A 14,894-nucleotide genomic window follows, 5' to 3' on the forward strand; every position below is an offset into this window, starting at 1 on the left:
CCCCAGTTCTAGAAGGAAAATCCCTCTTCTCCCCAGTTCATTTGTCTCTTTACTTTGTTTAGGTGGTTTTTCCATTTATAAATTCTTTATTACTATGTAGTCTAATGTATCAATCTTTTTATGGTTTGGGGGTTTTCTGACATATTGAGAAGGTCTTCACTCCAAGAGTAAAAGCAACAGACATTGAAACAGAACTGTGATTCCTGAATCTTCCTGCAATCGAGTGTAAATACTATTTTACCTGTAACATCTCTACATCTGACCTCAGGCACTGAATGGATTGATTGGGTATAAAGAATTCTGCATGGTGACGCTTCAGAAACCCAGTTGCTATGGAAATTTGATCCAGCTCTGTTGTTTAAAACACACTTATCACTTGTCTATTATGAGTAAAACACTGTGCCAGGCACCTTGTAGGATACAAGGAGAAAAAAATGGATCCTTCCCTCCAAAGAGCTTGCAATATAGTGTGGGAGATAGATTTGGTTAGAAATATGGGGGGTGGGGGGGAAGGAAGAGGAAAATGGTGTGTAGGGATGAGGGATAGGGCTCAATGTAGGTTGAGTGTCGAACTAGCTAGCTTTTATTGGTCTCCATATTGGATCACCAATGTTCTTTTCTTAAAAATTTATTTTATTAACGTATAGTTGATTTACAATGTTGTGTTCATTTCTGCTGTACAGCAAAGTGATTCAGTTATACATTCTTTTTCATATTTTTTTCCATTATGGTTTATCACAGAATATTGAATATAGTTCCCTGTGCTATACGGTAGGACTCTGTTGTTTATCCATTCTATTGGGTTGGCCAAAAAGTGCCTTTGGTTTTTAAGTAAAAATAAAAGGCACATTTTTCATTTTTACCAAGGACTTTATTGAACAATGTATTCACCCTCTTGTTCCACTACCTTCTGCCATTTTTCAGGCAACTTCATAATTCCATCTTTCCAAAACTTTTTATCTTTTTGAGCAAAGAACTGTTCCAGGTGCCTTTTACAGTCTTCCAGGGAATTGAAATTTTTTCCATTAAGAGAATTTTGTAACGACCGAAATAAATGGAAATCCGAAGGGGCAATGTCTGGTGAATTCGGTGGATGAATCAGAACTTCCCAGCCAAGCTGTAACAGTTTTTGCCTGGTCATCAAAGAAACATGCGGTCTTGCATTATCCTGATGGAAGATTATGTGTTTTCTTTTGACTAATTCCGGACGCTTTTCGTTGAGTGCTGCTTTCAGTTGGTCTAGTTGGGAGCAGTACTTGTTGGAATTAATCGTTTGGTTTTCCGGAAGGAGCTCATAATAGAGGACTCCCTTCCAATCCCACCACATACACACCATCACCTTCTTTGGATGGAGACCGGCCTTTGGTGTGGTTGGTGGTGGCTCATTTCGCTCGCCCCACGATCTCTTCTGCTCCACATTATTGTACAGTATCCACTTTTCATCTCCCGTCACAATTTGTTTTTAAAAACGGAACGTTTTCATTACGTTTAAGTAGAGAATCGCATGCAGAAATACGGTCAAGAAAGTTTTTTTCCCTTAACTTATGTGGAACCCAAACATCAAAGCGATGAATGTAACCAAGCTGGTGCAAATGATTTTCAACGCTTGATTTGGATATTTTGAGTATGTCGGCTATCTCCCGCGTGGTATGACGTTGATTGTTCTCAATAAATGTCTCAATTTGATCGCTATCAACGTCAACTGGTCTACCCAACTGTGGAGCATCGTCCAGTGAGAAATCTTCAGCATGAAACTTCGCAAACCACTTTTGACGCTTTCAATCAGTCACAGCACCTTCTCCCTACACCGCACAAATCTTTTTTGCATTTCAGTTGCGTTTTTACCTTTCTTGAGATAATAAAGCATAATATGCCTAAAATGTTGCTTTTTTCCTTCCATCTTCAATATTAAAATGGCTACACAAAGATTCACCGATTTTGATGTCTTTTTATAAATGCACGCTGATATGACAGCTGTCACATACAATCTAACAAAATTGTTTTGGAATGAACTTAAAGACAACTAAGTGCTACTAGAGCCATCGTATGGAAAAAAACGAACGAACATTTTCGGCCAACCGAATACATATACCAGTTTGCACCTGCTAACCCCAAACCCCCAACCCATCCCTCCCGCACCCCATCTTGGCAACCACAAGTCTGTTCTCTATGTCTGTGAGTCTGTTTCTTTTTCGTAGATAAGTTCATTTGGGATGATTGATGTTCTTATCATGCAGAGCAGGGGTTGGCAAGCTTTATATGTAAAGGGCCAGCTAAGAAAATTTTCAGCTTTACAACTATTCAATTCTGCCTGAACAATGAGAGTATCTATGTTCCAACAAAAGTTTATTTATGGACACTGAAATATGAATTTCATGTAATTTTCATGTGCTGTGAAATATTATTCTCTTATGTTTTACTTTTTGTCAAGCAATAAAAAATATAAAGACAAAACCACTTAGTTCAAGGACCATACAAAAACAGATGGGAGGCCATATTTGGCCCACGGGTCATAGTTGGCCAACCCCTGATGTAGAGGAAAGACCATGAAATTCTACACCAGGAGGAAAGACAATTTTGGGGAAAGCTATCAATTATTGAAACCCTCAAAAATAACTCTAAGTTTGGTACACATCATTAGGTATAATATAAGCTACAAGGATAGATTTACAACACGGGGAATATAACCAATATTTTATAGTAACTATAAATGGAGTATAACCTTTAAAATTTTCAATCACTATATTGTACACCTCTAACCTATACAATATTGTACAGTAACTATACTTCAATAAAAATAATAATAATTTTAAAAACTTTAAGTTCATCACGTTAAGTTTTGCAAAAGGAACCTGGAAGCAATGAATGGAAAATCAGTGAATATGTGACCTGCTGCTCAGCTTAACGCTGCTTCAAGCTGGAGAGGATGGAGTTCTTTGAATCAGATTCACAGATTCCTTCCATTAAACTGCCTTTCACCTAATATTTCTGTCAAAGAATCTAGAAACTATGGTGATTGATGCCATAGAAACACATAACGAGCGAGCAGGGTGATGAGCGTGTGGATTGTGGCATGGCTGAGAGGCAAAAAGCTTTTTAGCTGCCAATCTCCAGGTTAAGTAATAGAATAAAATGCACTGCAGCTAGCGTGTGGGGACCTTTGCTGTTTACAGAGCACTCTTCACATATATTATCACCTTTAATTTTACTCAAAACTCACAATCACCCTGTGTGGTCGTTATTTTTATGATTTTACAAATGAGAATCTGACTCTTATAGCATTATTCACATTGCCCTATGCATAAGGACCAGATGTTCCTCAGGGCTAAGGCTAAGACCACAATTAGTAAATAATACGTATCTTCCTCCATTTACAATGGGGTTCTGTCCCAATAAACCCATCATAAGTTGAAAAACTCATTAAGTTGAAAATGCATTTAATACACCTAACTTACAGAGCATCATAGCCTAGTCTACCTTAAATATGCTCAGAACACTTACATTAGCCTACAGTTGGGCAAAATCATCTAACACAAAGTATTTTATAATAAAGTGTGGAATATCTCATGTAATGTATTGAATACTGTCCTGAAAGTGAAAACAGAATGGTTGTCTGGGTACAGAATGGTTGTAAGGGTATCGGGTGTTTACCTTCGTGATCGCGTGGCTGACAGGGAGCTGCTATCGCTGCCACCGCTCAGCATCACGAGAGAGTATCTGACCGCATATCACTAGCCCGGGAAAAAATCAAATTCAAAATTCGAAGTAGGGTTTCTACTGAATGCATATCGCTTTTGCAACATCCTCAAGTTGAACCATTGTAAGTTGGGGTTCATCTGTAATGAAGATGATGATAGTAAAAGCATGCTGGTCACTGGGTGTTAGTCATGTTCCAGACATTGAGCTAGGCAACTGACATATGATGGCCCATTTTGGCCTCACAACTGCCCGAGTATGGAGTCATTATGGCATTGTGTTTTCAATCACACGCTTTGGAGTCAGATAGATCCATGTTCAAGCCTTTGTTCTGCCACTTACAGCCCTGTGACCTGGGGCAAGTTACAGAACTTCTCCGATTTTCAGTTTCTTGATCTATAAAAGGCAGGTGACATAATGCTACCTATTTCTTCTGGCTAGAGGATGAATCAGATGGGATAATGAATGTAAAATGCTTAGCACAGTAGCTCACACATACTAAGTATTTGATAAATCTTTATTATTACTACACAGAGCTTATAATAACTCTGATGATCCTGCAAAGATGATGAAGATAATTTAATGGAATCCACACACACACCTGGCATTCAGACCATTAAAAAAGCTTTGAAATCACTATAGACTCACAGGAAGTTGCAAAACTAGTAGAAAGAGCCACACACTCTGCCCCCAGCTTCCCCCAATGGTGACATCTTATATAACTGTAGTACAGTATCAAAATCAGAAAATTGACATTAGTATAATATCATTAAAGACTTTATTCATTTTCCACATTTTTTAAACCTACATTCACTCATGCGTGTATAGCTCTATGCATTTTCATCCCAAGTATAACTTTGTGTAACCACTACCACGATCAAGACACAGAGCTGTTTCCATTACCACAAAATAACTTCCTGGTGCTCCCTCTATGGATTTGCACCTAACCCCCATCCCTGTTCCATGGCAACCACTAATCTGTTCTCCATCTCTGAAGTTTTGTCATTTCAAAATGCTATGTAAATGGAATAATACGGTATATAACCTTTTGAGATTTTTTTTCACTACGTATGATGTCATTGAGATCCATCCAAATTGTTGCGTGTGTCAATAGTTCATTTATTTTTTTACTGTGTTCCACCATATATGAGAGTTTGTGCAACCAACACTCATTGAAGAATATTTGAATTACTTCCAATGTTTGGCTATTACAAGTAAAACTGCTATGAACAATAGTGTACACTTTTTTGTGTGGACATTAGTTTCCGTTTCTTTATGCCCAGGAGTGGGATTGCTGGGTCATGTGATAAGTGTATATTTAAAATTATAAGAAATTGTCAAACTGTTTTCCAGAGTATCTGTACCATTTTATATTCCCACTAGCAGTGCATGAGTGATCCAATTTTTCCACATCCCCACCAGCATTTAGTATTATTACTATTTTTTATTTTAACTGTTCTAATAGGTATGTAGTGATAACTCCTGGTCATTCTAATTTGCATTTCCCTGGTAGCTAATGATGTTGACCATTTGTTCCTGTGCTTATTTGCCACACATGTCTCCTCTTTGGTGAAATATCTGCTGATGTCTTGTACCCATTTTATAACTGGATGGATTGTGTTTTTATTGTTGAGTTTTGAGAGTTCTTTATATATTATGGATATAAGGCCTTTTTTGAATATATGGTTTAAGTTGTGGGCTTAATTGTGTTCCCCCAAAACCCCAGTACCTATGACTGTGATCTTATTTGGAAATAGGATCTTTACAGATATAATCAAGGTAAGATAAAGTCATACTGGATGAGGATGGGCCCTAATCCAATGACTGGTGTCCTAATAAAAAGAAAAAAATGTGGGCACAGACACTTAAGGAGAACACCATGTGACAAAGGAAGCTGGGATTAGAGTAATACATCTACAGCCAAGGAATGCTAAGGATTGCCAGCAACCATGAGAAACTAGGAAGAAGCAAGGAAGAATCCTTTGCTTACAGCCTTCAGAGAAAGATACTGACACCTTGATATTTGACTTCTGCCCTGCAGCACTGTGAGGGAATAAATTTCTGTTGTTTTAAACCACCAAATTTAAACCACCAACCACTGTGCCACCAGGGAAGCCCCTATTTATTTATTTATCTTAATTTTTATTGGAGTATAGTTGCTTTATAATGTTGTGTTAGTTTCTGCTGCACAGCAAAGTGAATCAGTTATACGTATACATATATCCCCTTTTTTTTAGTTTTTCTTCCCATTTAGGTCACCACAGAGCACCCAGTTGAGTTCCCTGTGCTATAAGTAGGTTCTCATTTGTTATCTATTTTATACATAGTAGTGTATATATGTCAATCCCAATCTCCCAATTCATCCCACACACCCCTTCCCCCCCAGTATCCATAAGTTTGTTCTCTACATCTGTGTCTCTATTTCTGCTTTGTAAATAAGTTCATCTGTACCATTTTTCTAGATTCTGCATATAAGCGATATTATACTATCCATTCTTTAGAAAAACAAGACCATGTGATCTAGAAACTAGAGAGAGAGAGAGAAACTAGAGAGAGGTCAGATAAGATGCCTAGAGGGAGTAAGCTGGAGAAAGTGTATCTGTAAGGGCACTGTACCTCTCACTTCCCTATGGTTTTATGGTATATAGTAAGTCTTAACATTAGGTAGAGTGATCCTTTCCATTTTATTCTTTTTCAGAATCGATTTAGCTATTCTAGTTCCTTTGCCTTTCCATATATATTTTGGAATAATCTTGTCTATAGGTACAAAACATCTTGCTGGGATTTTGATAGGAATTGCATTAAACCTATCAATCAATCTGGGGAGAATTGACATCTTTACTATGTTGAGTTTTCCAATCCATGAACAAGGTATGTCTCTCCATTTATTTAAATATTTGATTTCTTGCATCAGCATTTTATAATCTTCAGCATAGAGATCCTATACATATTTTGTTAGATTTATACCTAATTATTACATTTCCTTAGGAGTGATTTAAAATGGTTGTATTGTTAATTTCCTTCCACACGTTTGTTGCTACTGTATAGGAATGCAGTGGAATCTTGTGTGTTGATCTTGTGTCCTGCAACCTTGCTAGCTCATTAATTTTACAAGCTTTTTTTTTTTTTTGCTGATTTCTTGGTATTTTTTACACACTGTGACTCAGCTATTTTTTTAATAATCAAGATGCAAGTTTGCAGTGATCTAGTGGTACATATTCAAGGAGGAAGTATCAGAACTATTGATATACAAGCTCAGAGTCATAACTCTAACTCCCCTTCACTCACTTAAGTCTTCTGAGGGTGGCAGCACATATGAGAATCCTTAGTTACAATTATTTATTTTAAAATTAACATTAACTTCCTAATATAAAGACAAGAGACTTGTCTCACATGTATGCATTCCTAAACTAGAATATGTCTTAGCAGCTAAGCTCAGTTCCATTGATCAGTCTGGGGAGCCATGTTAATTTCCTTCCTTCGTTCATTCATTCAACAAACAATTACTGAGAGCCTACTCTGTATAAAGTCACTGGAATAGATGCTGTGAACCCAGAAATAAACAAGATGCACATATTCTCAAATGTATTTGCCAAGCAACATCTTGAGCTCAAAGTCAAAATTTTATAAAAGGATGTTTATGCTGCTTCTAATTTCCTGAAGATTGAATTACTCATTCAATTAGCCAGTGAGTTCCCAAAGTGTTTTATGATGTGGCATTTACATTGGGAAAAGCATGAGAAAGAACACTGTGGTTATAGTTCTATTGACATAATGCTATATCTTTGAAAGCAAAAAATTAAAATAATAATAATAATAAAAGCAAAAAGAAAAGGAAAAAGGAACAGCCACCCACCCTGTAGTTTGATCAATGTGGTCACCATCCCCCCAACCCTACTTTTAAAGGCCATGACTCATTCCCAGGGTCTTCAGGTCTCCCTTCTTGCTAGGAGATGATAATTTGACCCCCAGTTCCAGACTTAGCAGCATCTCCAGGCCCTAATATTGGTCTCAACCTTTGCCATACATTAGGAATCACCTTGTGAGATTTTTAAAATACAGATCTTAGGGACTTCCCTGGCAGTCCAGTGGTTAAGACTCCATGCTTCCAATGCAGGGGGCGCAGGTTCTACCCCTGGTTGGGGAACTAAGATCCCACATGCTGTGTGGCAAAAAAAATATATATATATATATTATATACAGATTTTAGAGATCCAGACCAGAGCAATTGATTCAGAGCCTCTGGGGCTGGGGCCTAGGCACAGGTATCCCTTAACATCTCCTGAGATGATGCTGAGGTGTAGCGAGAACTAAGAATTACTGTAAATCTAGCCCAACCTGCTGGATTATGGTTGTGTAAGTCCAGTCTTTGTGGACCAAATTGTATAGTTGGATTTTGTTAAGGTTCCACTTACTATGTTCCAGGTACTGTAGTAAGCACTTTACACACATTATTTTGCTTTGTCCTCATGAAGTATTTGAGTCAGGAGGTGGCTTGAAGGATGTCAGGGGGAAGGAAAGTTTTAACTTTCCTCCCATCTCCATCATATCTCTGAAAAACAACTCCAAATAATTATATACAGAATGAAAAGACACTGCTGATTCCTTGGTATTTTTTACACACTGTGACCCAGCTATTTTTTAGGCTGTCCCCTCCAACTAAACTGCGCCTGAGTCACTCCTGTATGGAAATCCAGGAGCTGCCACTGCTTCAAAACAACCACGTGAGGTGGGTATTATCATCCTTATTTTACAGCTGAGAAAACCAAATCACAGGGCGCTGAAGTGATTTTCCCAAGATCACATCGCTAGCAGGAGAGCAGAAGCCATTTCTGTTCACCCACTTCACCAGGGCTGGGACAATCCTGTCTTAGTTGTCACTGTATAGCCAGCATGTAGCCCAGCACCTGCACCTGGTGCATGATGGACGCTCTAAATGAACAGAAAGGCAGCAAAGTCATGCTCTTTACCACTTTGCACATGCCTTGTCCCAAGGTCCAGGCTCCCTTGTCCCTTGCTCTAGTTACTGGATCTATGCTTCTTCCCCAAGCCCAGTGTTCTACCTAGGACTCTCATCATTATGATCTGACTCAGCTCAGTGCTGGGTCTGCTGCTCTCTCCTGCGTAAAGGTATTGGATGTCAAAACACACCACGCCAGAGCCAATGTTTTCAAGTGATTCAGAGGTTTATTTTTATACATATGTCCCCAGAACCAGGTGCCTGCCCACCCGCACTCTCTCTCTCTCTCTCTCTCTCTCCCAGGGACTCCTCTCACTTTGCCCATCCCTGGGTGGGTGGACCCACTGGTTAGAGGGCTTTCTGATGTTCAAGTGGAGGGAAAGAGAGAGAGCACACCTGGCCCTGGGTGGGGATACACACACACACACACACACACACACACACACACACACACACACACACGTACGTGATAGGAGCCTACCTGCAGGAATTTTTAATAATATCGGGGCAGTCATCACATTGCAGGGTTTGGGGGGAGATCAAAAGAAGCAGGACAGGTTTCTGGTAAGGAAGTTATCAGACATAGTGATTAGAGCTGGGGCTTCCGACAGTTCCTGACCTGGCCAATGTGAATGGTTTGGTCAAATGTCATCTTGCTAGCAGTGACTTACTGCGCTCAATTTTATTTTCCCACAATTCCCCCCTGACATTAGGTCACTGTGCCAGGACTCTTGTAAGTATACTTGCATGTAGGTGCTGCTGGTTTGCCACACCCAGCTGAGTATGGAAAGTCCACCTGCCATCGGGAGGGACCCCGGAACAAGGCGCGCAGCCAGTCTCCCCAGGCTGCAGGGGATGCCCAGGAGAAAGGGCTGTAGGAGTTCCCACCACCTCAGGTAAAAGTTTAGTTATATTGATAAGAGTTTTAGTTAGATGCTACACCTCTCTGGCTATTCGTGTGGCCAATTCTAAGACGTCCTGTTGTCCCAAGATTGTTTTTCCTGTGATTTAGTTGTTGCAGAAGGCTGAATCTCTACGTTTCCAGTACCAGCAGGTCTGCTGGGGGGCTTGCAATTTTGGCCCCAATTTCTGCCTTCCAGGGGTTCACCAAAATGGTAGACTTATGGGACCATACCAAATCTACTCAACAATTGTCTGCCTTCTTCTAGTGAGTTCTAGTTACTAAGGCCTGAGTCTCACTGCAGTGGGGTGGGCTGGGCTGTCTGTCTGGCCATGGAAACAGAATGTAGGAGAGGGAAAGATAGGGTCCTCCTTCAGGGACTATGATATTCTGGATGGGCCCTTTTTTGTCTTTTCTCTCTTTTTCTTTTCTTTTTTTTTAAATTTCAAAATAAACTTAGAGAAAAGTTGCTAGTACAATGCAAAGACTTCTGTTTTCTTCAGTTGACACTAAGTTGCTGACCTGTTGTCCCCTGTGTAATAACCAGGTCTTTTATTTTTTGTATTTTGATGCTCTGACATCCGGGCTCTGGGGCCTTGCTGACCCTGGAGGGACTGCCCCCTCAGGATAGCCAATTCCTAGAGATAACAAACAACTTGTGAGTGAGGTCATTTCAATGTGAATCAACCACTCCAGAGTACCCCTCGCCCAACTCTCCACTCCAGCCACTATCCACCTGCCCTAACGGCGCAGGGCCAGGTACCAGACAAGCAGGGACAGCTCCTGGAGCCCAGGGAAATTATTCCAGCTAGCCAGTCCTAAGCCTGCTTACACTGCCTTGCCTATTCCTTCCAATGGAAAGCTCTTGTATGTCATCAGACTCTGTTGCTGTGGTGCTTCCCTCCCCCATCTGCCAGAGCCTCCCGTTTTGGGGGGAGAGGGGCACAGATACTGACCCCACTTCCTGCACCAGTTACGTGTTATGGTCATTCTTTACCTGCTGCTCTGGCCTTTACGCCAGGCCTGAAGTAAAGAAAAGCCCAGGGGTTGGCACCAAACCCTTCCAAGTGTCACCTGCTGCTGACTGCCTCCGGCCCTACCTGATCCCACTGTGTCTCCCTCATGGTGCCCCTCAGGCCCTCACAGCCTAGGGCAGCTAGAGCACACCCAGAAAGTTAGCACATACCAGGTCCACCAAGACCCCCTACCCACGTTTGCACCAAGTCTGAGAACACGCAAGAAACCAGCTGGAGAAGGCCCCGGTTAAAGCATAAAGGCCCCACCCACCTGCAGGAGGTCCAGCTCTGGGATCATGTGACCAGACCACCAGCCATCGCCGACACCGAGCTAAGGCAGACCGCACATGCCACCCCTACCAGGGAAAGTGAGCTGCTCTCTCGGGGGCCTTCCGCTGGTCCCCGGGCCAGAGCCTGAGCTACAGCCTGTTCTCCTGGGAGAGTCACCTTCACAGACCCGAAGAGAAGGGCAGGAAGGCAAGAGAGGGAAGGAGAGTGGCCAGGAGGAAGGAAAGAGCTGTTGGAGGGCGGTGGGGGGCAGGACAGCCCGCGGGGTGTGAGATGCCAACGCTTCCATCAGGGATAGCCAACAGGGGCTGAGGTGCGGCCCCCTGAGAAGAAGAGGCTGAGTCCCTCTCGCAGACAGTGCGGCCGTGAAGCAAACATGGGGGCAGGAGCGCCCCTGCAGGCTAGTCCCTCAGCCTGACCCCATAGCGCCCCGAGTTAATGCTCCCCTTCCTGACCCCCGTGCCTCAGCATGGGAGAAGGGAGGAGTAGGGGTGGGGTAGGATCAGGGGAGGGAGGCCTTGCCCTTGGCCCCCAGGGCACACCTCCTTCCAAGTAGGAGTAACCAAATAGTGGGAGGCTCCAGGCAGAAGGGGTTGTGAGGGGATGGGAGGGGGTGGGGGCGATGGAGACTTTCCCAGCAACCAGAGAAGACGGTCCTTCTGAGCGGTGGCTCATCCACTTTTCCACTTTTTTTTTTTTTTGGCTGCTTTGGGTCTTCGTTGCTGCACGCAGGCTTTCTCTAGTTGTGGCGAGCGGGAACTACTCTTCATTGTGGTGCACGGGCTTCTCATTGCGGGGGCTTCTCTTGTTGCGGAACACGGGCTCTAGGAGCGCAGGCTTCAGTAGTTGTGGCTTGCAGGCTCAGTAGTTGTGGCTCGCAGGCTCTAGAGTGCAGACTTCAGTAGTTGTGGCTTGTGGGCTCACTAGTTGTGGCTTGCAGGCTCTAGAGCACAGGCTCAGTAGTTGTGGGGCACGGGCTCAGTAGTTGTGGCTCGCGGGCTCTAGAGCGCAGGCTTCAGTAGATGTGGCTCGCGGGCTTAGTTGCTCTGCGGCATGTGGGATCTTCCCGGACCAGGGCTCGAACCCGTGTCCCCTGCATTGGCAGGCAGATTCTTAACCACTGCGCCGCCAGTGAAGTCCCGTCTCGTCCACTTCTGATGGGTTTTAGTTTTAGAGACTCTGTTAAAATGGGACAGAGATGAGAGAGAAGGAGGTAGGATGGACAAGGAGGGGCACAGCCCCCTTAAGCACGGCTGGCATCAGAAACGGCTGTGCTGTCTGGCTGGAGGTGCACTCTAAAAAGACTCCTGCGTGTCACAAAGCCATCATCCTTTCTCCACCTGTCCGTACTTTAGTTCCACCACTGCCAATTTAGTCCTGAGGTCAATACTCAATTACCCCCAGGCTCCTTCCTCCCTTGGGCCCTTTTCAAAGCCCTAGAGGACGTCATCTACTAACTGATCCGTTTCCCTTATGAACCAGCACACAGTTTTCCCTCCAGAAAAGGTAAAGCAGGAATGCAGAACAGGCATTAGGGACTGCAGGCCCCCACTTGCATAAGGAGAAAAGCCAGAAGTATCGGTAAAAGGAGAAAGGCAGGCTGGTGTAGAGTGAGTGAGTCTGTTGGCATATTAGAAAAGGCCCAGAAAGGTTGTGCAAGTGGGACCAGGGCAACGATGTTTCCCTTTCTGTTCCTATCATTCCACAGAATACTTCCAGAGGTCCCTAAACAGGGCCAGGCTCTGGCAAACCAGCCTGAGCTGTCTTCCAGCCCACCTCACAAGGAAAGGATCACTACTGATGCAAATTTATCTACTGCAAATCACCACCCACACTGCTCCCTTCCACATAGTTAAAGCTCAAACATGATAGAAATGCTATGAATAATTCTAGGCACCTGCCTCTGTAAAGGCAGGCACACAGCTGCTGTGGCCCAGAAAAGGGATCTCCCACACCCGCTGGTCCAAGGCCAAAATGTGTTCTCACTGTTTCTACCACAGTCTAGAGGACCAATATCAGAGTTCCCGGTCTGGGTCTTCACACTAAGCCTCCTTCTCATAGGGGTAACACCTAGGAAGGGGCAGCTAGCGTGGACAGGGCAGCAGATTTGTCCCTGCCGTTGCCACCAGTTTTTTGACTAACACCAAATCTCCTTGTCTGGGCCATCCAACCAAGTCTCCCCCTGGGCTTCCTCCCAGCCGCCTAGTAAGGGGAGGATGTCTCCTGATCCATGCCCCTTAACCAGTGCATGATTTCTTCTACTGGAAATAGATCAGACTCTGGAAAAACAGAAAAGCTGATGCTATTTCCAGTTCCTGGCCCCTGCAGAGTCCCTAAGGCAACTGTTCAATTTCAGAGGGGAGGGGTCTGCAGAGACCACAGGCGCACGGCAGCAGAGGCTTGTGAAGGAGGCGCTAGACCTCATGGGGCACCAACATTTCCTCCACTGTCAGTTATTTTCTCTGGACCAGAGCTCCCTTTAATTCTCCCTTTGGTCTGTGTTCTACCCATCAATCGAGGGGAAGATGACTCTTGACCTATCCCCTTAATAGTCAATACCCAACTGCTTCTGCTGGAAATAGATCAGGCTCTGGGAAAATAGAAAAGCTGATGGTGCTTCCTGGCCCCAGCCGCTGTAAAGGCCCAAATGCAGCCGCCCCATCTCAGTCTATCCAAGGCAGAGGAGACGGCAGCAGAGCCGGCAGTGTAGACTCAACAGGGCGGAAAGGAGAGTGGAGCAGAACGTGTGGAGAGTGTATTGATCCTTGGGTAAAGAGGGTCAATCAGTTTCGGAAAAGTTTGAATCCTTGTTTTCTGGCTTTTGCTTTTAACCTCCTGAAAGCCATGATCACAAATCCACCTTTCTACTCTGTTGAGTCACTGCCAAAAATTCAAGGATTAGTCTTGGTTTATTAGTTTTAGAAACCGAGAGAGATAGTGTCCCCTTGCCCATAGTAAATTCAGCTGAAAGAGTAAAGCATTACCTAAATCCCTTACCCTAGCCCTGTAAAGGCCCTAACACAGTTGTTTTATTTACAAGGGAGCTAAAGAATGGGTTGAGGCGGACAGCTCCACATGCCAGGCCTGTGAGAAGCGGAGTCTTGACTCTCGAGGACTCTGGAGCAGCTGTGTTGGCAAGTCATTGTTTCAGGCTCTCCGACTTCTCCCCCTTCCGTACTCAGGATTCTTGTCACCACATAATCTTTTCAAAGTCTTCCAAGAGATCGTCTTTGAGATTATGTAAGTAACTGCGTATTGATGTGCACTCAAACGTGTGGTGTGTGTGAGAGAGATGTATAAAACAGTTCATTTCATTACCCGCCATAAAAATGACTAAGGCAGGCTTGTTATAACCCTTAAAGACAGGAAACTTCGAGGTGGTCGAGGAGAGTCTTGCTTTGGCAGCCTTTCTCTCATCCTGCCTCTGTTACCCAACCTCAGGTTAATCTGGGGATGTTCATTCCCTAACCTCATGTCCATCATGGACCCCTACTTAGCCAAGGGCCGTGAGACTCAGAGACTCGGTACCTAAGTCCATGCGACCACCCCGATAAGCAGCCTGGGACACAGGTGTTTCTCCCCAGCCTCACACCACGTGAAGGAACAAGCCTGCCCAGTGCCTCTGAGGGTGTGTCGGGCGTACTTGAATCCTAAACAAGGAGGAAGAATGAGAACTTTGGTCCGTCTGACAAACTGCACGGGAAAGCCATCTGGGTGAGGTCGGTTTTGGAGCAGAAAGGCCAGTTGTGCGGGGAGCGCCCAGCTGCGTCCTAACTGCCCCCTGCTGGTGCCGGGACCATATGCTCTGCCACCACCATCACCCCCGCCCCATGGAAAGGGCTGGCCCCCTTTCTCTTGTACGTGCCAGGTGAGGCAGTGAGCTATTTTGCACAGCACCCCGCTGGAAAGAAAGTGGATAGTCTGAAACGGAGGAAGAGCATCTCAGAAGTAACAAGAGAAAGAAAACGGGAATTGAAGCACCATGCCTTCACAAGGCCATGGCAGTCTGTTTCGCTGGTCAGGAGTTCAGGGT

General features: G+C 44.0%; 1 protein-coding gene across 1 annotated transcript in view; it reads left to right on the forward strand.

The window, feature by feature from the left end:
* ADGRG4 (adhesion G protein-coupled receptor G4) overlaps nt 1-10,708 on the forward strand; it is a gene marked incomplete at both ends in the record, with an annotated part of 111,435 nt that extends 100,727 nt beyond the window's left edge. Inside the window, 1 exon segment of the mRNA XM_082646902.1 lies at nt 10,579-10,708. Within this exon segment, the coding sequence (XP_082503028.1) occupies nt 10,579-10,708 (130 nt within the window).
* Nucleotides 10,709-14,894: the final 4,186 nt, after the last annotated feature.

This window comes from Grampus griseus, assembly GCF_964374135.1.
Source record: "Grampus griseus genome assembly, chromosome: X".
Taxonomy (NCBI): domain Eukaryota; kingdom Metazoa; phylum Chordata; class Mammalia; order Artiodactyla; family Delphinidae; genus Grampus; species Grampus griseus.